The sequence below is a fragment of the Crotalus tigris genome, unplaced genomic scaffold (genome assembly GCF_016545835.1).
Source record: "Crotalus tigris isolate CLP2741 ecotype Arizona unplaced genomic scaffold, ASM1654583v1 scf7180000024287.791202, whole genome shotgun sequence".
Classification (NCBI taxonomy): domain Eukaryota; kingdom Metazoa; phylum Chordata; class Lepidosauria; order Squamata; family Viperidae; genus Crotalus; species Crotalus tigris.
Genome location: NW_024100460.1, coordinates 557,456 through 584,358, shown reverse-complemented (window position 1 = coordinate 584,358; position 26,903 = coordinate 557,456). Strand labels below are relative to the sequence as shown.

The 26,903-nt window shown below is 35.5% G+C and overlaps 1 protein-coding gene across 8 annotated transcripts in view; it reads left to right on the top strand.

The window, feature by feature from the left end:
* Positions 1-373: 373 nt before the first annotated feature.
* Positions 374-26,903, top strand: part of MARCHF1 (membrane associated ring-CH-type finger 1) — a 150,916-nt gene continuing 124,386 nt past the window's right edge. For 2 of the 8 annotated variants that reach the window (XM_039323943.1, XM_039323942.1), the window contains exon 1: positions 379-1,273. In XM_039323943.1, the coding sequence (XP_039179877.1) occupies positions 1,175-1,273 (99 nt within the window). In that variant the 5' untranslated portion in view covers positions 379-1,174. Of the gene's footprint in view, positions 1,274-26,903 lie in introns of all 8 variants that reach the window. The other 6 variants (XM_039323947.1, XM_039323946.1, XM_039323939.1 and 3 more) reach the window with 5 other exon arrangements.

Here is a 26,903-nt window from a genome sequence, read left to right as displayed (position 1 = left end):
CATAGGTGATAGAAAGGAAAGGTCTATCAAGAACCAATGTGAACCAATGCCCTAGCAGAGAAAAGCAACTGGCATTTCCTATCCCAGCATCAGTGGGATTTGAAATTCAGCAAATTAGAATCCCATTCAGTGCAAAAAAAACAAAAAAGCAAAACCCAGGCACTATGCTGTCATATGGAAATTTAGATTGCAGTTTCATGTGTCAGCTCAGTTTCTAGCCGGGTTCAACAAGGGAGATACTGGTTAAGCTGCAGTTCTTGTTGTCACGGGCTCCCCTTTCCCAAAATTGTCCAGAAAGCGGCAACGCAGGTCCTGTCCATTTAAGTACTTTTGCTGAAGATACGAAAGGAAAGGGTTAACATTTTTCTACTGCTTGCCCCGGAGAGGCCCATTTGCAATTGCTGCTCTTTTTCCATCGGCACCACTTTTGTTATTTTAGGTTGAAGCGTTCCTTTTTCCCTTCGGGGCAGCTCCTCTGAACGCTAAGCAGATTACTGGAGGCGTGTGAAGGACAGGGCGAGGAGGTGCCTTCTGGGGAAGAGATTTGGCTCCAAAATAGGACGCTAAGCGCCTTTCGCCTGTGCCCTTAATTTGATTACCCAGGCAGCGCCAGCGCACCAGGCGGTACCGACCGAGACGGTCTGCGGCTGGCTGCTCTCTCGGGAGAGGAGGCAGCAGTCGGGCGGCCAAAGCGATTGTGCAAAAAATGGAAGCGCCCGAGAAGCTGTGCGAGGAAAGAAACGCCTTTTAATCAAGACCCAGCTTTGCCTTCGTTTCCATGACAGTTATTAGGTAACAGAGACATTGAATTGTCTCCCACAATGCTCTGGAGGAAGGGGTGGGGGGTGGGGAAGAGGTTGCTCCAGTGACAAAGCTGCGGAGTTCTGACTGGCAGGAACTCGCCTCTCGGAGAATTTCAAACTCCTGGAATATTCTGCCTTTTCTCGGCCGCCTCTTCTGCGCTCTGCCCGAAAGTGACGGGCAGGGCTGGTGCTTGCTTTCATCCCCACCCCCCACCCCCAAAGGAAATCTTCAGAATCCCTCTTCTGATTTTCGCGAGGCACAACAGGCTCCGGCGGCGCGAGGATATGAACAATTTTCCAGGTGGGCTACTCAGAGGGAGTAAAGCTGAAAGACGCCCAATCAGGCTTAGGCAACCCACAGCCTTGTCCAAATGCCTCTCCGGCGGATCTCGGTAATTCCAGCGCAGGAGACGACTAGCAATGGGAGAAGTTCCATAGGTAAAAACAAAGAGAAGAACAGAGAAGTCGAGGTAAGAGGAGGAACAAGCCTTGGGTTTGGTTGAACGGAGTGACAAATAATGGTTGAAGGGGCTGGGAAGGGCGAGGGAGGAGGTGGAAATATCCCTGTTTACTCAACAGGGAAAAATTAGGATGGGGAATATCCCTTCTATCCAATATATAGTTGCAAGTGTGCTGAATTGCTTTCTTTGGGTGCCTTTCTAACCAGAGGCTTCTCGTATGCAAACTCCTTCCCCCCATTAGGGGAGCAATAGGCATTTGTGTAGGGGACAACACTAAAAAAAAATGTGAATCCTCAGCTTTGTTTGTACATTTTGAAAGGGCACTTTTGCAGAAGGGGTGGGTACAGAGGAAGAAACACAGTCCATTCATTCTGCAAACAATAGATACTGCTCTTTTTGTATTTTTAGATGACATGCTAAAAGTCAACCAAGCATCTTCATAGGGGAAATGTCTCAAAAGAGAATTGTATTAAAAGATCTTCATTGCATGGGTAGGCATTCAGACAGAAATATCAGTCTATCAAATTTTCTGAAATACACAATTTATTATTTCTTCTGAGCTGTCCTTTTTTCCCCTCATCCCATTGTTTCTTTTATAGAAAGAAACAACCTTGTCATTATTGATTAGGACATTCTAGATATCTTAAGTATGTAGCATCCTATACAACATATTTATAAATACAGAATGTATGTTTTGTGGCAATGATCTCAGTTCACCTAACAAAAGTAAATTTTATAAATGTGGTTCAGGTTGAAGGGTTTAATACTACGTGGAGATGTAGCTGTTTGTCTTTTAAAATTATGCTGTCTTGTAAACATTCCTAGTTGACCTTTAACATACATTTTCAATTGTGAATTAATGCGACTGAGAACAAAACAAATGGGGATATTTAATAGAGGAAGATTTCCTGAATTTTCTATCGGTGTCCTATTATAACTCTTTTTTCCCATAGTTTATATGGTTTATTTCTCAATTCCAGAGAGCAGTTTATGCATTAGTATAAACTAGCAGGTGATTTACAGATCCCTGACTTAGATTTTGTCATCTGCCAGTTGGCTTGTTACTAATGTAGAGATTATAAATCCCATTTTCAGCTACAAATTATTCTGATGTTTCTCAGGAAAAGCTGTTTTTCCCAGATAGACCAGGTATAGTCATGATATTAAAAAAAGTACTGATGATTGTAAACTCATATTGGAGTTTTACTTACTGAGAATCAACTTAAAGGGGAAGGGTATCTAAGAAAGAAGTAATTAATAAAACAATTATACAGATTTGATCCTGATTGAATAAAAAGTTAATATGCTATCCATTTACATGAGTAACATGTAAATACAAATTACATGAGTAATTTGATACCCATAAACTCTGTGTGTATAAGGTTCAGAAAATTAGTATTGATCAAAATCTATTATGGAATACTCTCTTCCTCCTCAAATAAAAGTTCTTTCTTATTTTATTTTGAAAGGAATGCTGGTGATATTTGGGAAGCTTGAGCTGTTTGTATACATATACAATATACATATATACTATATGATCTCATGGTGGGATAGCAGAAGTAAGGAAAATTTAGAAATATAATACAATAAAACTTTGAAAATTAATTTTCTTCTTTTTTGTAGGAATGTCAAGTTTTGATAAACTTCATCAATAAAGACATGTGTGACAAGGCTGTCATATGCTATTTCGAATTTCTTACCTGTTCAGTTGTTCACCCACTGCACTACAAAGATGTCTGTACAATATCAGTCAGAATAGAGAGCTGAGATATTTTTTGTACTTTCAGTCTAGAATTAAGTTTAGTTCAGGAAAGCAATTGAGAGAGAATATAGAAAGCTTTTACATATCCTTTATTTTAACAGATGCCAAAGTGTTGACTCCTAAATTTTCAGAGAATTAGCCCCTTCCTACCCTCAGAGACAAAGAAATCATCTTCAAGCTACATTATAATTTACATTACTCAGTTTTTTGAACTGCACTTCAGTTTATTCTTTATGGTTTGCAGGTTTAGAGTCTGTTTTCATGCTGTCTCATATAGAGGAGTATATTTAATAAATCGTTGCATTTTAGCTGTTTTAGAGAATTCTTAAATAAAATGAGCTTTTATTTTAATAAGATAACCTTTATTGTTATTTTCTTACTGTGGGCACATTGGCACACGTTAGAAATGAAATTTAGTTGCTTGCTCTCAAAAGTGTATACATATAGTACATAACTCACATTTAAACATGCTATATACAACATATGTATAAGCCTTCATCCTTACATATAAATAACATAAATATTAATCATTGACCATCTTGAATATGTTATGGAAAGAGGAAGCATTAGAGTTCACAAGGATAATATAGGACTGTAACTAAAAACTGAAGAGTTGCTTCATTCTGACCCTTCAAACTTTATCAGACCATGCTAGAGGTTATATACTGGTAGTTCTTGATCCATTTTTTTCACTGTCCCAAAGGTGCTTTTTTTCCTTGATTTTTTTCTTGAAGATGTTTTGTTTGTCATACAAGAAGCTTTTTCAGTTCCGACTGAATGATGGAGGATGGAAGGATATATATTCCTTATTTTTAAATCCATCCATCCTCTGCCATTTAGTCAAAACTAAAGAAGCTTCTTGGATGAGAAGTGAAATGTCTTCAAGAAAAAAAAGTCCAGTTGCCTTTTGAAAAAAGCATCTTTGGGACAACTATCACTTGGATGACTGAGAATCTCGTTATACATTTTTTCATTGTCTTTCTTTATTTGGATGATGTCAGTAGATTCCAACTTGACCAATTTAGAATACTATTTTCATTGATATAAATGATCTTGTAGTCATTTTTCTCTTTCATGTTTCCATACTTTTAAAATATATATCATAATAAGGGAATATATTAACATTCCTGTCTTGATTAGTGAAAGTTTAATCTAGATTTCTGCTTTCTAATGGCTCTTAAACTTTTATCATCAGGACATTCTTTCCACATAAATTTGTCTTCCAAAGAAATCTTTTACACTAAAAATTATGCTCCAAACTGCTTTCTCTAACTTGGTGTCATCAAAATACATTAAACTCTCAAAAATCCCAGTCAGCATAGACCTGGATTATGAAAAATGTACAGTAGAGGAGCATAAGCCTGGAGATATGTCCCCAAATCAAAGGCATTTGCTTACTTTCTCCAGAATGTTGGAAAGCCTAATGGAACTTACTGTGATCTGAAGGAACTGGGAGTAAAATTTATAATTTGTGTTTCCATAAAGGACAGATTGCTTTCCTAGAAAACTTTTGTCTGAAATTAAAAATCTTTTCATTGGGATAATTTTCCTTGAAATCTAAGGTACTCTTTGAAACATTTTCCAATGGTTTTCAGTGGGAGTCTTCCACTGAGGTCTTCCAGCCTTCCACTTATTCTAAACATAACCATTTTAACAATTTGATACTCAAAATACTTGTGATTAAGGAACAGTTAAGTTTTGTGCATGTTTTCTCTCGGTTTTTTCTCTCATGGATCTCTCTCTCTCTGTTTCTCTCTTTCTCTTTCTGGGGTGATTGTGTGTCTGCGTGCATGTGCTGTTTATTATTCTTGCAAAATGTAGAACATTTTTTCATGGAGCTAAAGTAAGAAAATATTAATTGCTGGTCTTTAGTTTATGATGAACTGCAGCACTTTTTCCCCTAACTGCTTGGCTTAATAATGAGACCAAACATCAATTACTGTAGATTGAACACTTTAAAGTGCCTTATGAAAAGTAAATATATTCCAGTACATGAATATTAACAAAATTCACCAATGTGAATAATACAATGATGTAGTTCAAATATAAAATATTGATTGGTTTCCCTCAAAACTATGGCTGTTAATTTTTATTTTGCATTTGGAACTTGGTGACTGAAAATTAATTTCCCCAAAATTTAGCATAAAAGACTATACTTCAAAGAATTTTGTAATTTACCTACCTAGCATGCAGAAACAATTGATGAAAATTCTTATGCAATCCTCATCAGTCATAAAGTGGGTTGAGTGTCACTTGCCAGACAGAATTGCATTAAATGTAGTCAAGTATTAGTACTCAAAAAGGAGAAATTATATTTATGGTACATGATCAATGGTTTATTTAGCTTTCCCATCATACACAATTTAAGATTTGTAGTCCTTTTCAACAATTATTGAAAGTATGGGAGAAAAAGTTTGAGACTTAAAAAGAAAGTACATATCTGAAATATCTTGGGTAATATAAAATATTGATAAAGCATTTGGAAAATAATTTTACCTTTTTCATTTGATAGAATGTTGGGTAGAATAATTCTGAAGGAATCATATAAGATCTGAATTGATTTGAAGAACAGCAAATTTTAAATGAAATATGTAGTTTAATTTACATCAAAAGAATTTGAAATATTATCTAAACTACAAATGAATATATTGAATTGTTAATTTAAAAGTTTAGCTCTTAAAACAGTGTTTCTCAACCTTGACAATTTTAAGGCATGTGGACTTCAACTCCCAGAATTCCACAGCCAGCAGTGGAATTCTGGGAGTTGAAGTCCACATGCCTTAAAATTGTCAAGGTTGAGAAACACTGTCTTAAAATCAAATATTAATTTTTTCATAACTTATTACCTGAGCACACCAATATGAATTTCAGCACATTGGACAGCAATCAAGGTTTATTATGTATTGCATTGATGTATTTTGAGATGTAATATTTCAAGCTTATAATATTTAAAATCTTGGTAAGCTTTTATTTATGAAACCAGGACAATCTATATGTGAAAAAGATGGGGAAGGGAAGAAGGAATATTTCAAATCCTGGAGCACAGGGGAACTACCAGAGGACTAGAAAAGAGCTGATGTAGTTCCCATCTACAAAAAAGGAAAAAAAAACAGACCCAGGAAATTACAGACCTATCAGCCTGACCTCAATACTGGGAAGATCCTGGAAAAGATAATCAAACAACGAATCAACGAACACCTAGAGGCAAACAAAGTCATTACTAAAAGCCAACATGGGTTTGTCAAAAATAGATCATGCCAGACAAACCTTATTGCATTCTTTGACCAAGTGACAAAATTAGTGGATCAGAGGAATGCTGTGGACATAATTTACTTGGACTTCAGTAAGGCATTTGATAAAGTAGATCACAACCTACTACTTGACAAGATAGAAAAATGTGGGGTAGAAAGCACCACCACCAGATGGATCCGTAGCTGGCTGACCAGCTGTACTCAGCATGTGGTCCTCAATGGAACCGCATCTACATGAAGGGAAGTGTGTAGTGGGGTGCCCCAGGGCTCTGTTCTGGGCCCAGTGCTCTTTAATATCTATATCAACGATTTGGATGAGGGGATAGATGGGGAACTCATCAAATTTGCAGATGACACCAAGCTGGCAGGAATAGCCAACACTCCAGAAGACAAGCTTAAGATACAGAAGGATCTGGACAGACTTGAACACTGGGCGCTATCTAACAAAATGAAATTCAGTGGTGAAAAAAGCAAGGTTCTACATTTAGGCAAGAAAAACCAAATGCACAGGTATAGTATAGGGGGTACCTTGCTCAATAGTAGTAACCGTGAGAGGGACCTCGGAGTCCTAGTAGACAATCACCTAAATATGAGCCAACAGTGTGCTGCAGCTGCCAAAAAGGCCAACACAGTGCTAGGCTGCATTAACGGGGATAGAATCAAGATCACGTGAAGTGTTAATACCACTCTTCAATGCCTTGGTAAGGCCACACTTGGAATACTGCATCCAGTTTTGGTCACCGTGATGTAAAAAAGATGTTGAGACTCTAGAAAGAATACAGAGAAGAGCAACAAAGATGATTAGGGGACTGGAGGCTAAAGCATATAAGGAACGGTTGCTGGAATTGGGTATGTCTATTTTAATGAAGAGAAGGTCGAGGGGGGACATGATAGCAGTATTCCAATATCTCAGGGGCTGCCACAAAGAAGAGGGTGTCAAGCTATTTTCCAAGATGCCTGAAGGAAGGACAAGAAACTAAGCAAGGAAAGAAGCAACCTAGAACTAAGGAAAAAATCCCTGACAGTTAGAACAATTAACCAGTGGAACAACCTTCCTCCAGAAGTGGTGAATGCTCCAACACTGGAGGTTTTTAAGAAGAGACTGGACAGCCATTTGTCTGAAATGGTATAGGGTTTCCTGCCTGAGCAGGGGGTTGGACTAGATGACCTCCAAGGTCCCTTCCAACTTTACTATTATTATTATAAATGCTTTCAGTTATTGAGAAAAGTATTTCATGAAAGAGCACAATTTGAAAAAGGTTTGTTTTTAAGAGAGGAAACTGGAGTGATTTGGTTATATGCTCTTCAAATGTGACTGATTATTATCTCAGTATCGTCTGATAATTGTATAAAATTTGAGAAGCTTTCCTAGAGTTCTATCAAGTTGCTTATCAATGCTAGAGAGCTTCCAAAAAGATATATTTCTCTTCCCCACCTTTCTGAGGAGGAGAAAAAGATTCAGACAACTTTTAAAAAAGAATTTATTGTCTTGACTATTGACTGTTGTAGATGTTATATGACCTTCTCATAAGTCTGTGAGGCTTTTTGTCTCAAAGTTTTAGGATAAACAACATTGATTCTATTCAGGGCTTTTTTTCTCATAGAATGCCCAGAATGGAGTTCCGGCACCTTTTTTGGATGGAACCTTGTAGGGTAGGCAAGGCGGGCTGTATGATATGTGTGAGAGTTCCGGCACCTTTTTTTCTTTTTTTAGAAAAAAAGCACTGATTCTATCTACTCTTAGGTCTTTGTGTCTTATATTTAATAATGGTGAATTTGTTCCAATGCAATAACTGTTATGCAAAAGATGGTAGAACAGAATTGTTGAACAGTATGAGATTCATTTTTGTTAATAGTTCTGTTTAGGTAATTTGTGCTGATGCAGGTGGTTGGAGCTAGCAGTAATAATTACAGTGCTTTCTTTTGTACATTCTTGGTAGCTCATTTTCACATTGGTTACTTTAGACCATTTAGCTCAGTCTCTTAATAAAGACATCAACATCTGTGTTCATTTTATATAAGTTTATTATAATGTTTAAACAGTCAGTCTAACCACTATATAAAATTATTACAATTCTGTAGTCAGCTGCACAGCTTGTACAGAAGGAAAAAAAACATCCATCCAATCTATCATTATATTGTCCTAGGCAATATAAAGCAAAACTGTTCATAATGTTCACACAAGGAAGGTCAGAGAGAAAATACAAAGTCTTCAGTGGATATCTAAAGGACACTACTTTAAAAGGTAAATATTTCAGACGGAAAGGAAGTAATCATAAGGACTGTCAATTTCCAATCTGTAGAAATTGAACATCCACATTGATTAAATTCTTACAAGAATTTATACTATTTTGTTTTTAAAAACTAAAGATTTAGCTTGGCCAAGTTGTTGTAGGTCATGCTTATAGAAAAAGTTGTATATTGTTGTAGATATCAGCTACTGTATGAAAACATTTGTCTATAAAAACTGTATTTTGATAAACAAAATAAATAGAATATTATAAAGCCAGTTTGGTCCTGGAGTTAAGATGCTGGTCTAGAAACTAGGAGACTGAGTTCTACATCTCCCTTAGGCATGAAAACTAGCCTAGATTTCCATGAACAATTTCTGTTTCCTCTCCTTCCCCTTCATATACAGTAAATTCTCCTTTTCAAAAGTGTGTTTGTACTTATAAAGCAATTTGTGAGAAAACAACTGCTATTTGGACAAATTGGATATCAATAATTTCTAAAATTGGGTACTTAATTTATAGTAAAATATTTTCAATCACTAGTAATTGAACTTTTTATTTGTCTGGTTTTGCCCTTTTTTTGGTTGGAGTTTGTGACCCATTTTTGCTTCCAATAAGGAGAATAACATCAAAGATATATAGGGGCACAGCAACATTAGTTTGATAAACACAAATACTGAGATAACCAAAATTGTATTCAGTGAGTTTGATCTGTTAGTCATTTGATATTTGGTCATTGTATATACATTGTAAATTTAGGATTAGGATTCCATCATTTATTGATAAAAATAATCAACTAGACTATTTATGCTAAGGTTCAAATTATGCATTAGCTCAGGTATGGTTTGTATTTAGAACATCTTTGAAAGTGAATATAGAGAAAGAAGTTGATAAGTAGAATAAATTTGAGCATGGTTCAGATGGAACTGAATGTTTCCAAAATGATTAATAAAATAATAGTCCAAAATGTGCACAAATGCAACACTCTGTTATTGATTAAAGTACCCAGATCTTTTTTCAGCAATCACAAAAGTTTTTGCCTCTTACCTTTCCTAACCTCCCAAAAAAGTTTGGTTTTACCCACTCCGAAAATATTCTATGGCTTGCCAAATTGTTGTAGGGATTGATTTTGTACTGGGGTTCATGGATGGTTCACCTTTACAATAGCTTGAGAATCTAATGAATGGTTTTCAATTGGATTTGTGCAAGATCAGATTCTTTGCTTCCACGCTGTTTTTCCTTACTCATGTTAGTGTTATCAAATAATAGAGTTTTGATTCTTTTAATGTAACTACCTTTTTGTTACTATCTGAATGTATTTGCTTTTTTTAAAATAAATATTAATTTTTGGACAGTGTGATAACTTTCTCCATTGATGTGCAATATTTTATCTATGAAGCATTTTTGAAACAGACTTTAAAAATTGCAATTTTAAATCTGCATCAGACAAAGCAGAGCTTTAATCTATATATTAAATGTAATTATTAAATTAATTTAATAGTTTCTCTTTACAATCAACACTGTATTTTTGATTAACTACATGAAATGTGGTTGCTAAAAGTTGAAACAAGTTGATAGCATGTGATCATCACCATCATAAGATGATAAGTATCTCTTGACAATATACTTTGCTTATTTTGACATTGTACAGTCAATAATTTAGCATTTTTTAAATTATTTAAAAACTTTTTACTGTTCACATATATATAAAATTTTCAATATAAATAAAATGTCACTGAAATATCATCAACTCTATTGCATGTTTATGAGAAATGTTTCAATCCTACTAAGTCATCTTAATAATGATGTTGGAAAAGTAATGTTACACATAAAAATGTCAAGGAAAGGAAAAATCAGTGCACAGCAATTATACTTGACTTCTACATTATTGTTGTAATTAATAACTACAGTAGAACTTGTTGCTTTAACACTTATTTTTTCGAATTTTCTGAACTTAGGTTAGCAAAACATCTCTAATCCTGAGGGTCCATTTTAAATAAAAATCACAGGAATTTTTAAATAGTTTGAACTTCCAAATGAAAGTTCTCAAATGGAGGTGCAAAATGTTCTTAAGGTGATATATCTTTGTTACGTTTAAAGTGAGAATGATTTTGCACAGTCTTTTTCCCACATTGTTCTTTCTTAAAAAGAAAAGCTTTATAATATTCAGTAAGATTACTCAGTTACTATTTCAGTAAGAATTGGTTTCCATTCGACCGCAACAAATGCTACATAAAAGCAAATTATTTTTTTTATATCATAAAAGCAGTGTTTAGCAAGAGAAAGAGGCAAGAGAAGACCATGAGACATTAAAATATCATAACTGTTTCATCAAATAAGTGTGACTGTTCACTATTGGCCTAAGGCCTATATTATATTAAGCAATTGATTTCTGAGGCCACAAATGTAGAAAAATAGCAGCCTATGTGCATTGTAGCTGGACACATTCAAGATATAATTGGTTAACAAATTTAATAAGCCATAGTTTTAACATATACTCATTACTCAGTTAATTATAGTGTACTTTCAACTTGAGAATTAATTGCCAGATACAAAGAGATTGTTAAAATGGTGCCACAAAAATGAGGACAAGTAGAGCTATCTAATTATAATATTGGAAATGCTTATACATTGGAGAGCTTTGAGACCTTCTGCTTGCCCATTTAAATGGATAAATTTCAGTTATTCCTGTGGAAGAATAAAATCTACAGGGATGAGTAACAGACAACATACTTGTTTGATATTTGTCCACAGTGACTTGTAAAATATTCATCTCATTCTCATTTGTCATCAAAATATTTTTGAGTTGTGTGGCACTATCAAAATACCCATAAAATCTCAGGAAAAGATGCAAGTGCTGAATGGAGTTGCTGAGAGGTAACATGTGCACTCTCTGTAGGCCCCAAAGCACCTTTTCTGCTTTGAATCAGAAGTGCTGCATAGTTCTAAAATACACAAGAATAAGATGATATGAATCCCTTCAAATATCCTTTTTTCAGGCTACATAATCTCCCTCCCACCACACAATATTACTGGGAATTTCATGTTGCTTTGAGAATAAAGTGGGGGGGGGGAAATCCTTTTGTTGTTGTTGTTGTTGCTAGTTGCGAAATTGTGTCCGACCCATCGCGACCCCATGGACAATGTTCCTCCAGGTCTTCCTGTCCTCTACCAACTTCTGGAGTCCACTTAAGCAACAGACCTCAAAATAGGCATATCTTAGTTAAGAGGTAGAGAGTACTCTCTTAAAACTTCTCCTAAAACGGTCCATCTGTTATATGATATAGTATAAATTGCTTTGGTGGTATTCAGATCCCCAAAAATGTTAAGTGTGATCCGTGGCCATTAAACAGTGGCTTATTCTTTCCCTAAATTAAAGTAATAGTGATTTTGTACCCTTTATGTTAAAAAGAGGATTTTTTTTTGAACCACTTGTTCTTAGGATTATTTTTAAGGCGAGATGATCAAACAAAGAAATAAGGTAGCAATCTATGGTTCCCTGGAAAAAAATCAACTTTTTTCACATTTGAGAAAACATGAAATGTCTGAATAATGCTAGTCTCTTTACTGTTGTTCATTTTTCTCTCAGTGGGATTTGCTGTTATAATTAATCATGCATTCCTGCCTTATTTAAAATACTTAGCAGAATCATGCTTCCTTTCTACCTGACAAGGTTGGTCCTCTTTGAACTGTAATACTGAACTATTTTTCATCAGTTTGAATTGATTTTACTATTCAAATTGATGAACAATTCATGGACCTTCTTTGGATGATCCATGATTCATTTTCTTTATTCAGACTTATTATGTTCTATTCTGTGATTCTGATCCTGAATTTATATTTTTATACTGTCTCCTGGATTTGTCTCTGGATTGCACTTCAGCTGCGTGTATTTGGCAGGATACTGCTCAATCTGTGTATTGGAGATGCTTGTGCAAGCTGTTGAAGGACCACTCCTTAAAGCAACCTTATGAACCCATTGATTGGAGCAGAGATGTATCCACATCTTTTAAAGTCTTGACTCTGACACTGAGGTTTTTCTTGGTCTTCTCAATATGAAAGTACATATACCCAAGGCATTACTGCCATGATTTGCTTTGATCCAATGGCATTCATACTCAAGAAAAACAACAACAGTAAAATACTGTGAAGCAGCCAAGGTCATCCTTTGAAAATTGTGGCTGCCTCAAAGTTCTGAGTAATCATTTTAAAGAATTGCTTTGAATGATTTTCAGAACCCTACTTAAATACTGTATCTTGTTTCTACTATTTGCTATGGTCTCCATCCACAGAGCGATGGACTGGACATGGTTTGCATGTTGCATTTGCATATCTGCAGTTCAGATATTCATCCTTAACAAAAAGTAAATCACTTTGATTTCATGTTTCTTTTGGCGCAATGTTAAAAACAAGACAGATGATTACACTAAAATGTTTAATTAGCTACAGTGGTGTAAAATTATGCACAGCATACAAGCTGAGACCTTCCAAATTATAGCTTCCTTATAAAGTGTAAGATACACAGTGTATATTTATAAATTAAGAATTCTGTCACTGTTGCATAATTTGTAATTAACCATTTAAAAACTAGCATGAATTGTAATGCATGATTATTTCTGTTCTTTTTTGTTTGAAGTCATCTACTTTTCTGTTGTTTTGAAGTGCTTTATAAACTATATAATTGTAAATCACATGCTTTCTATAAATGCCTTACTATAGTGAGTAGTTCCAATAAGGCAACAAAAAATACATATGTATGGGTAGTCTTCAAGTTATAATAAAATATATAATATATAAAAAAGTGACTTGTGACCATTTTTCACACTTATGACCATTACAATATCCTATGGTCATGTGATCAAAATTCAGAGTTTTGGCAACTGTCCCATATTTATGACAGTCACAGTGTCCCAGGGTCATGTGATCATCTTTTGCAATCTTCTGACAAGCAAAGTCAATGGGGAAGTCAGATTCACTTAACAACTGTGTCACTAATTTAATATCTGCAGTGATTCATTTAATAACTGTGGCAAAAAGTAAAATTGAGCAAAATTCACTTAAATGTCTCACTTATCAATATACATTTTGGCCTCAATTGTGCTCATAAGTTGAGGACTATCTGTACTTCATTTCCACAGTAGCAAATAATAGTGGATGTGTGGGCAGTAATTGAAATTGAAAATAATGACCTGAACTTTTTCCGTTTCATTCTTGTGGCTGTCATTTTTAAATCCACTTTCAGGTCAGAAAGTGTCAGATAAAGCTTGCTCCTCTTTCATAACATCTTTGAAACACACTGAATTTGTAGAGGCAGACACTCTTAAAATTAATTTCTGGGTCTATTGTTCAAAAATATTCTTCAATATGCCCAGTGTTAAAATATTTTGCTCCATTCTATATTAGTTAATTGAAATGTGTTGTTCTCCTTTAATTGTAGCCTTTAATTCCTTCTGGTTCCCTCTAGTTGCCTTCAATATCTCATACTATTATTTTAAATTCAAAACAAAAATATTTTCCATCGGAAGGATTCTTATAATTAAATCCAAAATCTTATTTCAAATCCATCTGGACCTTTAGTCCATTTCTATCTATCTGAAATGAAAGTTCTAATCTCTCTTGCTTAGGATCCAAATGATTTTTTGCTTAGTCCTTAAATTTGTATTTAAAATTTCTTTTACTAAGGACTGAAGGAAACTTACCAGTGCTCTAAAACATGTTGATCCAAGGCCACCTCATGACTGAAATGCAGTTAACAAGTAATTACTGAAAGTGATTAGAAAAGGAAGTATGTGAATCCAATGTACTTTTGAAAGTACCAACTCTGATTTGAGCAAAAGATGCCTATCCCCATGTTTCCCATACCTAAACTCAATGGAGATCATTGTCTTGTGGTCTCCTTGTGAGCAGCAACTGTATTGTGTACTTGTGGGTTGTCTTAACTCCTTTCTTTCTCTTAAAAGGAATTATATACTTGCTGGCTTTTCATTCTGCTATGAAACACTGTTAACATGTCAGCCCCAGTCCTTCTTTTCATTAAACTAGACATATCCAATTCCTACAACTGTTTTTCATATTTTTAAAAATTCATTGTCTTTCTGCTATCTACTATCCCTTGATGTTCTACATCAATTATCCATACTTCTTTTCAACTACAGCTCTATTTGTTGTGTTATAAGCCAAGATTTATCAGTATTCGGTATTCCTACAATATTTTAAATTACTTTTTCAATTATATATTCCCACCAATTTTTCATAACCTGCACATGACAATTTTTATAAAGTTCAGCAAATTATTTTTAGGACTATGTTATATCATTATTTATAATCAGTCTGTGCAATCCTCTTGCATTAGTTAAGTATATGATCTACTATTTCTTTTTGCTTCTTTGCAAAATTTGCATTTTGAATCATTGGATGATTTTTCAGTTCTGGCCTTCATTGTATTACTTTGAATAACTTCAGTTTCTTTTTTCTTAATGTACCAGTTGTAAGTCATTGCCAGGTTTCATCTTTACTGTCTTTCATCTTGATCTTTTGTAGAAATTGACCATGTAATGTTTTTCCTTGCCAACATTCTGTTCATGTTTTATTGCACTTTTTAATATTCATATTTTGTTCCTGTACATTGTTAGATTTTTTTAACTGACATCAATGATGATTCTTCTCAATTTCTTTGAATTGAAATAAACCTCTGCCTTCATTTCTGTGAGGCAGGTATAATCTAACAATATGCACTATGGATACAACTCAGTTAATTGTGGCTCATGGAGATGTTTCTGAGTAGAGATGTAAAGTTTGCTTGCAACTCTAAATCAATGTTTCACTGACTGAGATCAGCTAGTGCATATTCATAACCCAATAAAGTGATGGCAGGGCATGAATAGCCATAAAGTTGCAATTTTGCATGTATTGCTTTACTACAGGAACAGTGTAAGTTGTTGGTGATAATTAAAGGGGCTAAACCGATTCGAAAGAAGGAGAGCTTAAGCCAGTAGGAGAAGATGTAAATCTAGGCAGAGGTTTCAATTTTAAAAAAGACAGCTTCAAGGCAAAGGGACTTGTTCAAAACATAACAAGATGCTTGAAAGATGGTTTTCAAAAACTTGGACTGAACTCTTTCCAAATGAAGGATTATCTGTAGGGGACCAACTGAGCTCCAAAAAGAAAAAAAGAAAAGGGTGGGCTTGGATCTTAGCTGAGAAGATTTCAATCACTGCAGGTATATGCTGCACTCCTTTAGAGAAATAGGTTTTTAAAGCCAGAAGCTGTGTCCTGCAGTCTGTTTGAAAGTGGGCAGTAGGTAGTACAGACTCAATTTTCAAATAACACTTTTTTAATATATACATCTTAAAATCTGAAATAAGAAGCAAACTATTCATGTATCATTTTGTCAAAATTTGGGTCTTGTTGGTTGTAAAGTTGAATCTGGGTCAGTCACCAGGACCAGAGATTTACTCTTCCAAGCTTTTGGACTCCACACTATTTACAGCTTCAATAATATTGTTAAGTTATTTTTATCATAGATCTTATGAAACATTATAAAATTCAGGAAAACAGAGCCAGGAGATAGAGAATTTCCAATGTTTGCCTCTCAGTGCAAAGAAAGACAGCACAGCTTGAGATTTAGCGTTACAGCTTTAAAATATACATTAGTATTGGTTAAAATATTTGGGTACTTCCGTAGCTCAGGGTAGGCAATTAATTTTCCCAAGGGGTCACCTGAGAATCTGGGACTGCTATGGAGGGCTGCGCTGTGAAACCCCTTCAAATATTGGAACACTGCTATCATGTCATCCTGGTCCTTCTCTTCACTAGACGAGCCATGCCCAGTTCCTGCAACCATTCTTCATATGTTTTAGCCTCCAGGCCACTAATCATCTTTGTTGCTCTTCTCTTGTGGTACCCCACTGCTTCCTTTCTTTCATGGAGACGTGGTACCATTAAGGACTACTCATTGAGTACAGTTTGTCAGCCAGTTACAAATTCATCTGATGGTGATGCTGTCTATCACACATTTTTCTAGTTTATCAAGAAGTAGGTTGTGGTCTACTTTGTTAAGTGCCTTGCTAAAATCGAAATATACAAAGTCCACAGCATTTTGCTGGTCTACTAATTTAATCACTCTGTCAAATAATGAAATAAGTTTGGTTTGGCATGATCTGTTTTTAACAGATATGTGCTGCCTACTAGTTATAACTTTATTTGTTTCTAGATGTTCACAGATCTATTTTTTGATTATTTTTTTTCCAGTATCCTCCCAGGTATTTATTGTAGGCTGATTGGTCTGTAGTTTCCTGGCTCTGGTTTTTTTTTTTTTTTTTTTTTTGAAGATGGGAACCACATCAGCTCTTTTCCAATCCTCTGGCAGTTCTTCCATGCTCTAGAACAGTGGTGGCGAACCTATGGCACGGGTGCCAGAGGCGGCACTCAGAGTCGTCTCTGTGGGCACGCGCACCGTTGCCCCAGTCCTAGGCCTTCAGTTGGGTTTTATAAAACCTTTTCACTTTAGGCCTCCACCGCCGTGTGCAAAAAAAAAAGGTTCAATCAATCAGTCAATTTCAATTTCTCACAGGAAAAAAAAAAGATCTTGGAATTGATTGATTGAACTTTTTAGTCCCATCCAGTCTGCCGTTACCACCACAGCCATACCCAGCCAATGGGCCATGCCCAGCCAGAGCCACACCCACCCAATGGGCCACACCCACCCGGCACTCAACAATGCATAAATGGGTTTTGGGTTGCAGTTTGGGCACTCGGTCTCTAAAAGGTTCGCCATCACTGCTCTAGAATTTTTTAAAGATATGGTACAATGGTACAGAGATAACATCTGCCTGCTCCTTTAGAACTCTAGGATGTAATCCATCAGGTCGCAATGATTTATATTCGTCAAGATCAGACAGATGTTCTCTAACCATTCTCTTCTTAATTTTAATTTTTATTTCTAATCTGTCTTTTACAGTTTGGTTTTGGTATGTTGGGCTATAATTTCTTTTTGCTTGAAGACTGATGCAAAGAATGAGTTAAGCAGCTCTGCTTTCTCTCTACTGTCTTTTATTTCCTTGCCATCCTCTCTTTTTAATGGACCAACTATTTCCTTGACTTTTTTCTTGTTATTTATATGTTGAAAGAAAGTGGTTTTTTTATTATCTTTGACTTCTGTTGCAAGCTTTTGGTCATTCTGAGTCTTTGCTTTCTAACTTCATCTTTGCAGATTTGGGCTATCTGTTGATATTCTGCCTTAGTTATATGTTCCTCTTTCCATTTTGTGTACTTATCCTTTTTGTCTTTCAGTTTATCAGAGAGATCTTTGTGCAGCCATGCTGGTTTCTTCTTGGATTTTTTTCTTCTTCTTTTTCAGTAAGGCTGAAAAAGAAAACTTGCAGGCTGCATAGAAAACTTGCAAGCACCTGTGCTGCATCCCTCCCCTCCCATTTGAGCCTTCTCCCCAGCGCAGCACAGCAGAGTTGCCAATAAAGTCGCAATCTTTAAATAAGAGTAGAAGGAAACAGGAAACACATGTTTTGGAAGCTCTGTACCCACCAGCAAACAGAGTGAAGTAGATGAATAAAAGAAAAATACTTTTTTTCTTCAAAGGGAAACAATGCCCAGAATCCCAGAAAAATCACGTTTGCTTTTTCCAATTTACCCAACGTGTTGGCCTTCCAAAAGATTCTTGAAATATAACTTGTCAACTAGCTTAGAGATCCCATGGTTATGTGGAGCCTGTTAGATGGTTGTATGAGAGTAAATGGAATGCACTCTGTATGTGTTCCTATTTTTTATTTATTTGTTTTAATTTAATTTGCTTGTTTAATGGTTTTTATATATTCTTGATTATGGTATGTATGCTACTCAGTAACTTTGTAGGATTGGTGCTCTACAAATGTGATTGATGAAATACATAAGATCTTTTGGCATTGAATTTGACCTCTGTGTAGTCCTGTAGACATCTACAATGTTGATACTATGTATAAAATTAATTAATTGCAATGTGTGGATAGATAAAATACAGTTACTGACTTAAATGTTCTTGTTCTCCAGAACTTCTGAGTTGCTGCTGCTGAATTCTGGTAGCAAACAACTAAGAAATGGCTCTACAGTTTCCTGCTTTTTGTTTTTGTTCTGGCAGAAAAGTCAAAACCACATCTGTAAACTTATCTTTAGTTATTGCAAAAGAAGAGAATATGTGTAGTTCAGGATGGAGTCTATAGTTCTCTGAGCTTGGTTGTTTAGTTATTGTACACCAAAACTATTTAATTAAATACAAATTTCAGCTCAGAAGTTTTGAAAAGTTTATCCTAATTGGCAAAAGGCATATGAATAATGTTTGATATATTCCAGAGGGTGAACATAGGTCATAGGATGACAGCTGGGACTGCTGATTAATGTTGTACATACCACCTACAATTCTCCCCAAAAATTTCCATTGCTTACCACAATGACACAGGTTTTGTGATGGCATAAATTGCTATGGAATGTCAAATAACTTTAGTGGTCTCTCCTTAATTGAACTTTAAATCTTGGAAACCAATATCAGCATTGAATGAGCTATTTGGATTACTTTCTAGTGGACCAATAGTTTTGCCAAGACAAAATGAAATTTAGATTTATTTCTGCTTTAATTATGAGGAAGCAAAATAATTCTGCGCATTTATATGTATAACATTTAAATCTGGCAATAATTTTAGAAGGTTATTTTTAATACTAGCATCTTCATCACAGCATGTGGATTCAGCAGAGAGGTTACCCCTTCCCTCTTCAAGCAAACTAATGTGTAAATATATTTTTCAGGATGTTTGGCAACCAGGTTATCCTTAAAAAGGAAAAGTTATTGTAATTGGTTTTCAGTAACCTATTTACTGGAAATTAGATTACATGTAATTATTCCAGGGCAAAGTAATTCTTTACCCCATTACTATACTTATCTGATACCCATTTTAATACCATCTCTCAGTAACGTACTTTTGTATTCTTTGAGATATAGAAGCACCTGTTATTGTTTTTGCATTTTGCTGGCTAAACTGACTTGAAGGCATGTGGCTCGCTGTAGTAAGGAGAATTAAATTCATGTCACTTTGTGTCAGCAGAATGAAATGTGGGATGGAGTATGGATGCAATAAATCATATGCTAGCAGCCATAACCTAAATAAAAGGCAACATAAATTTGTGTAGCAGTGAACAAGAAATCAAGCATCTTTGCAGAGGGTAGAAGATAAGTGTCATATAACCACTGTAACATAACTAGCAATTCAACTTACAATTAACATTCTTCCTGTGGTTTTTGCTAGATTTCTCATAAGGCTTGTTCTGAAAATGTTGGATCCTCTCATCAGAAAGTGGTTTATTCTGCAATAAGCTCTAAGCTATAACTCACTTAAAATGGAGTGTATGTTGCAAGTAAGAATGAATCCATATACATAAATTTTGATACATTTAGATGGATACTTACATAGTTGAAGAGATATTTAAATGTGTTTGTACGTATGTATTTCATGTATGTGTGTGTGTGTATACACACACACACACACACACACACATACATACATATATGAAAATACGCCCTAGTTTTGGGGTGAGGCACACCTAAAAATCAAACTGGGATGGGGGTGTGGAACTGCCCCATGTACCCCACACCCATTTACCCTGCAGCCAGGCCTCTCTCAGCAGGCCCACTTCTTCTGCATTTCTCAGTCACAGATCTTTCCGGAAGGCCTCTGCAGTCAAGAACTGAGTTATGGATTTAATCCATAGCTCGGTTCTGTAAGACCTCTGCAGCCGAGAACCGAACTATGGCTTGAATCCATAGCTCAGTACTTGACTGCATAGGCCTTCCGGAAAGGCCTGACTGAGAAATGCAGGCCAGAATGCAGCTGCAGAATGAAGCTGCTCCTTTGGCCCAAGAAGAAGTGGACCTGCTGGGCGGGACTGTTGGTGCCGGAGGTGAATAAGACATCCCCTGAAATGAAGACAAAAAAAAAAAAAAAGACCTGGTCTTATTTTGGGGGAATCACGGTACATGTAGAATGAATCAGTAGTGCATTATTTTGCTATATGCTCAATTTTATTGAATGTTTTTTGATTATATATGAATATAATACATACACATACACACACACATATATATACACACAGAGAGAGACATACATGTATGCCATTGTGTGTGAATGTGGGGGTTGAATAGGAGACCTTTTTTATGGATTTCACCATGATGATACATAATTAAAATTGAAAGCTGAGGTATTTTTCTAGGATTTTCATTGTGGCCTTTACCTAACTTAGAGATTGCACACATTAAAATGCAAACCTGAATATTTCTATACTGAAATTCTGCTTGGCATGGCATTTAAGCCTAACAGTACCAACCTTATATATAAAAAATAAATTCATGAAGTGAAATAGAATTTATTCAGTATAATTGCATTTACAGTAGGATTTGAAGACTTGTGGCAAATATTTTGCTGTTTGGCAGAAAATTTAAAAATCAGTTTATATAGTAGTGTCATCCTCAGACAGGAGATAGAATTCAATTCAGAATAATGTTGAACAATTAGAGCTACAGACTACAGGATGATTAAATTGCTTGTACTGTGATTACTAATTCATAGATTTCCACACTTGATTTTTGTCCTTTCTGTGATCTGTCTAACTTTGTTTTTACTATGTTCTTCAAATTTAGGGAGAATAGTTTATAGTAGCTTTCTTGTCTACTATATTTTCATTTCATGATTCTTTGATAAGGCATATTCATGCATAATGCTCTTTATATAGATTTTTCCACCATTTTTCTAGGTATGTGGTAAAAGAATACACTCGTTTTCAGTTTTATTCTTTATTCTAAGGATTAAAAAATTTGCACTGGAATGGTATGGAACCAATTCTCTTTTTGTGGTAGAAAATCTGTAGAGATTCCTGAAAGTTGACTTGCTTAGATGCTGGTCTATTCTGTTACATAATTTTTGATTTAGTTAAACCAGTGGTTCTCAACCTGTGGGTTGGGACCCCATTTGGGGTCGAACGACCATTTCACGGGGGTCGCCAAACAATGCAGTCCGCCATTTCCCCCCCCCCTTTCCTTAGCTGTGCTACTCCCTTTTATTCTATTGGCTTTTGAAAGCCAATAGACTCTTGAATAGAGTCTAATTCTATTGGCTTTCAAAAGCCAATAGGAATTGTCCAGGCTGTCTCTGCCCTGCTGAGCCCGCCAAAAGTCCCATTCTGCGTATGGTGCTGAACCAGTTGAGTAGTCCTCGACTTACGACCGGTTGAGTAGTCCTCAACTTACGACCGGTTGGGGGTCACGGCATTAAAAAGGTTGAGAACCACTGAGTTAAACTGATTAGATTTTAAATCTTCCTTAGAAAACTTCTAAAAGTACAATCATACATGCATAAAGGCTAGATGAATAAGGTTTTTTTAAGCACCCAATTCTTATATATATTGCTTAAAATGCAATTATTGCTGTCCAATAATTTTCTGTGGTTCTGAAATATCAATTTGATCAAATATCAGTTTTAGAAGCCAATAGTACTTTTGTTAATTGGAAATTGTTTCTCATTAATTTGGTGTGCTTATAATGTAAAATTGATTCTATGAAAAATGAACAATACTTTCCAAATACCAAGGTGTAGTTTCCAGCTGTGTTGTCATAGGGTGAACATAATGTTTAAATACTGTATATTTGCTATGACTTTAATCTTAATACTATATTTTGGAACTCCTTCCTTTTTTCTGGAAGAAGGAGAAAATTCATTAATTTTTATATCACATTGCTATTTCAGTAAAGTGCCACTAAAAAGCTTCTCTTAATGAGATAGGCCAGCTTTTTCCATAAACAGCTTTATCCTGTTTTGATATATATGCATTTAGTAAAATGATTTCACTGAAACTTAAAATTATCTGGGTTGGATCACAAATTTTCTTAGCTTGTGAACTTGGAAACAATTGAATTTAACATTATTTTTTATCAAAGATGCTAACACAGCTTGAAAGGCAAAATGAGATTTAGTACATACACAGCAAAATGAGATTTAGTACATACACAGATATGGAAGGTGTATAGGAGTGTTTTTTTATATTTATTTTTAGCACAAATTTTATACCCAAGTAGTCCCAAAGGAAAGATTTCAAGGAATTAGTGGACACATTCAATAAGATTCAATAAGCTCTATCTAGATAATTTTCTAATCCAAATAATAAATATGCAATGGTTTACAGGATGGACACCGCAGATTCTATTTATATGCTATATTTTGGCTTATGGTGAGAGAAAAGATTTCCTTATAAATCAGTTGTCATAAGTGCAAATCCTAGCATTCAGTGACCTATTTTCAGAATAAGCTAAGGGAATTCAACTGTACCAAAGAACAAATAGCCTTCACATAGCTAAAACTTGCTATTTTTTTCAATATTTTTAAAAAATAAAAACAAAAGTCCCAAGGCATGTTTTTGCACAAGACCGGGGGAACTGTATTCAAATCATTTAATTATGAATCTAATTAGATTATATAGGCCAATGATGTCCTCTCAATCTAGCCTCGTTTATATATATCTTGTAAAAAGAAACGCTAACATCCATAGGAAAACAATATAATAAAAATCAGTTAACCATTTTTTAAAATAATGACTTTGTTTCACAACACTTTCCAAATGTATGTTTTGTTGGTAGCATAAGTAAATATTCATTGGGGTATGCATTAAATGAAAAAAAAAAACCCCAGCTCATCCCAGAATGATATACTTTATGTCATGTATTTGGTCCAGCCAATATAGAGCCTGCACTTTTATTTGCTTCTATTTTTGAGCTGCCAAAGGACAGAAAATCATCAACAAAGAAGCCAAACCAACAGCGTTTTCACATGCAATTTAAAAGATGGTAATACTAGAATATAGTAGCAGTAACATCTGAAGACACCCAAAATGTGAAGGGGTAAAATCAGCACTGTGCTATTGCAATGAAAGCCCACCCTGTTTGTAGATGTAAGGACTCTGCAGAATGGCTTCCAATAGTTTTCTTCATTTTGATGAAGATGCCCAGGTCTGATAGAGCAACCAGCTGTAAGCTATTTTGAAATCTTGCATTCTTCATCATGAAGAAGGGTTGGTTGTGCAAAGCACTTTTGCTGGCCAGCACCTCGCCTTCCTCCTCTTCCTCTTCCCTTTCCCTCCTGGCTCGCCTTCCTGTGTCCGAGGTGGCCCACACGTTGTCGTGCGAATTGGCAGCCCGGATGCTCATTTAAATGTCCCCTGCAGCCAAATAGCCCTGGAAAACGCCGGGGAGAAAAGGGGTGGAGCTAGAAGGCCCACCTGGGCTGAGCCGCGATAAGGCACCCGAGAAGAAGTGGGCACGTAAAGGCAGCCGGGTTCACTCGTCCCATTCCGCCCTGGGAAATATTTCTCCGTTTCTGGCGAACACCGCCGCTCTGCGGTGCGAAGGGCTGCTGCGTTTAAAATGAAATAATTTCTGGAGTTGTTTTTTGATATGCTAAGGTGGGGCTTTTTACCTCTGGACCTTTAAGCAAAATGCTTCTTGTTCCTCTAATGGCCCCACTTGCAAAATTCTTGATTGCAAATCCAATTCTTATAACTGAACCATTTGTGGCCAACCTCTTTGGCTTCTTTAGGTACATAAACCATTTGGCACATCTTTGTAATTATTTTATATTTATACCACCTTTTTTCCTTCATGTCATAGATAAAATTTTGAGCCAGTCCTTTATTTGGAATTAGATCAGATTCCACATTGGTTAAATTCTGTAAAGCAACCATATTTTATACTCTCCAACCTTCTCTTACAGCCAAATATTCAACTGGTTAATATCTGTATTCCTATTGTTCATATTTTAAAATTACTTAGCAACCATTTGTCAGATATGGTCAAATTTCTGGTCAAATGCAGAGATGTGACTGCTGCTTACAATAGAAGACAGACATATACTGTCAGAGCTAGAATAATTTCCTAAGAATAGCTATAATCACTATTGGATTTTTTTTTTCTGAGGTCCCATTATAATTTCAAAAGCCAATTGCCATATTTCAGAAAACTGAAATACATTTTGTTCTTTCAGTCCTTTGTAGCTTGACTAATTAAAATTTTAAGTTAAAATAATTCAACTACTTGATGTTTTGCTTTAGAGAAGTGTAATGTTGTATAAGCTAATTTTAATGATTGACTTATATTTTTATAACAATTTTTGTTCTTTTATTGTATAGCAGTACAAGAAAATCAAAAATTTTATTTCAGTCATAGACCAGCATGAAATACAAGAAAAAGTTACATCCATTTCAATAATAACAGAGAAATGTACAACTTAAAACTAGGATTGCTAAAATAATAATGTAATATTTATTTATTTATTTGTTTATGAGACTTATATACCGCTTTAAGTGCAAGCACTCTCTAAGCAGTGTACACCAGTAAGCAATGTATATATATATTTACATTGCCCCCAATAATCTGGGTCCTCATTTTACCTACCCCGGAAGGATGGAAGGCTGGGTAAACCTTGAGCCGGTGAGATTTGAACCGCTGACCTGCTGAACACAGTCAGCTAAAGTGGCCTTCAGTACTGCACTCTAACTGCTGCGCCACCTCGGCTCTTGAAACTAATATAGCTGTATAAAATTATTATTATTAGTACTATGGGCTAAAGACAGGCACTATGGAAGCCACAAAAAAGATGTAAAAAATAGATGAAGATAAAAATTAAAGAGGAATTTTCAGTAAGTTTACCCATGCAGTACTCTTAATCAGTGCTTTTTTTTGTAAAAAAAAAAAAAAAAAAAAAGGTGCCAGAACTCACACATGTCATACAACCCGCCTTGCCTACCCTACAAGGTTCCATCCCAAAAAGGTGGCGGAACTCCATTCTGGGTGTTCTATGACAAAAAAAGCCCTGCTCTTAATGATCTGTTTATTTTTAATTGCAGCCAAGCAAAATCTAGTGATAATAAATAGTTCCTTATCTGAGAGGATAAAATCAACCAAAAAACCTTTTCATTACAACTTATAATATGTATCAGTAAAGGAAGGACATAAGTTTAATGAACTTTCGTGATGGTCAGTAGCATTCATGTTACGTTAGGAGGTTTTTGTACAAATGAGGATTTTGGTTAATTTCTTCTTAAGACTTTCAGAGGTAAAACATCAAGCCTGCCTCTGAGAAAGTCTGCTTGCTGTGCAATCTACTTACTGTGTAATCAAGTATCTTCCCAGTTTCCATCTGAACAAGTTGTGAAAACTCTTAACATAGATTGATATATGACTGACCTCATTCTGGAATTCTGCATTAAAGATCCTATCGTTAATTATTCTTTTGGCTGAGTGCTTTCCAAAAGGATCAGTACTGAACATCACATTGGATACACATCTTGGCATTTGTAAAGACTTCACAAAAACTTTTTTATGGCTTCAAGTGATTTATAGTGAGGGATTGATTCAACTGAGTATTATATAACAGGATTTTTCTGTAAAAGGTTTTGAGCTACTTCTATGCATTTCCAACCATTTGTCTGAAAATAATTCATAACACTTGCTGTATTCCTCTTGTGCTTGTGAAGTAACATGATCAATGTGCATCTTCCAGACACCTGTAAATTGGAGCAGTACCCACAATACCTCAATTCTTTACTCTATTTTCCTTCCCTTCAAGGGTACATTTCAAACTTTTGCATTTGTTGGTAAAAACCACCAGTTTAGTTTTCTGCACCTTAATTACCAGTAGGTTTTCTTTGTAGAAATGAGTGAAAACAGTGAGTGTTCACCTTACCTGGCTGGATTGAGGGAGACTGATTTAAGAAGGCAAGAAAAAAACTAAAGAAGTAGATAGGCCTCTATAGTTTTCCTGTCACCATTAAATCATCTTGCTTTCTCTTCAAAATGAAGGCTCTCCTAATTGAAATTTAATACAACATGCTGTATCAAATCATGAGTTTTTCACACATGAATCATATATTTTTCTGAGCTTTTCATTTGTATTAAGGGAAGTAAGAATATATGTATATTTATAAAAGTAAGAGATAAAGGATTTTACTGCACTAGTTGTTGCTGACTCTAGGGGGCGGTGCTCATCTCCATTTCAAGACCATTGAGCCAGCGCTGTTGAAAGACATTTACATGGTCATGTGGCCAGCATGATGTCATGGAGTGAGGTACCTTCCTATGAAATGGTACCAATTTATCTACTTGCATTTGCATGCTTTCAAACTGCTAGGTTAGCAGTAGCTGGGGTGAGTATGGGCGTTCACCTCGTGTGCAGCTCAGGTCTCAAACCTGGGCTTCCAGCTTGACAGAATGTGGGGGGGGGGGGAGGAAAAAAAAATGTGTGTGTTTGTGTGTGTTTGTGTGTGTTCTCCCGGTCTCTCAATTTCTAATCTGATGCTTTAACCAGTACACTAAA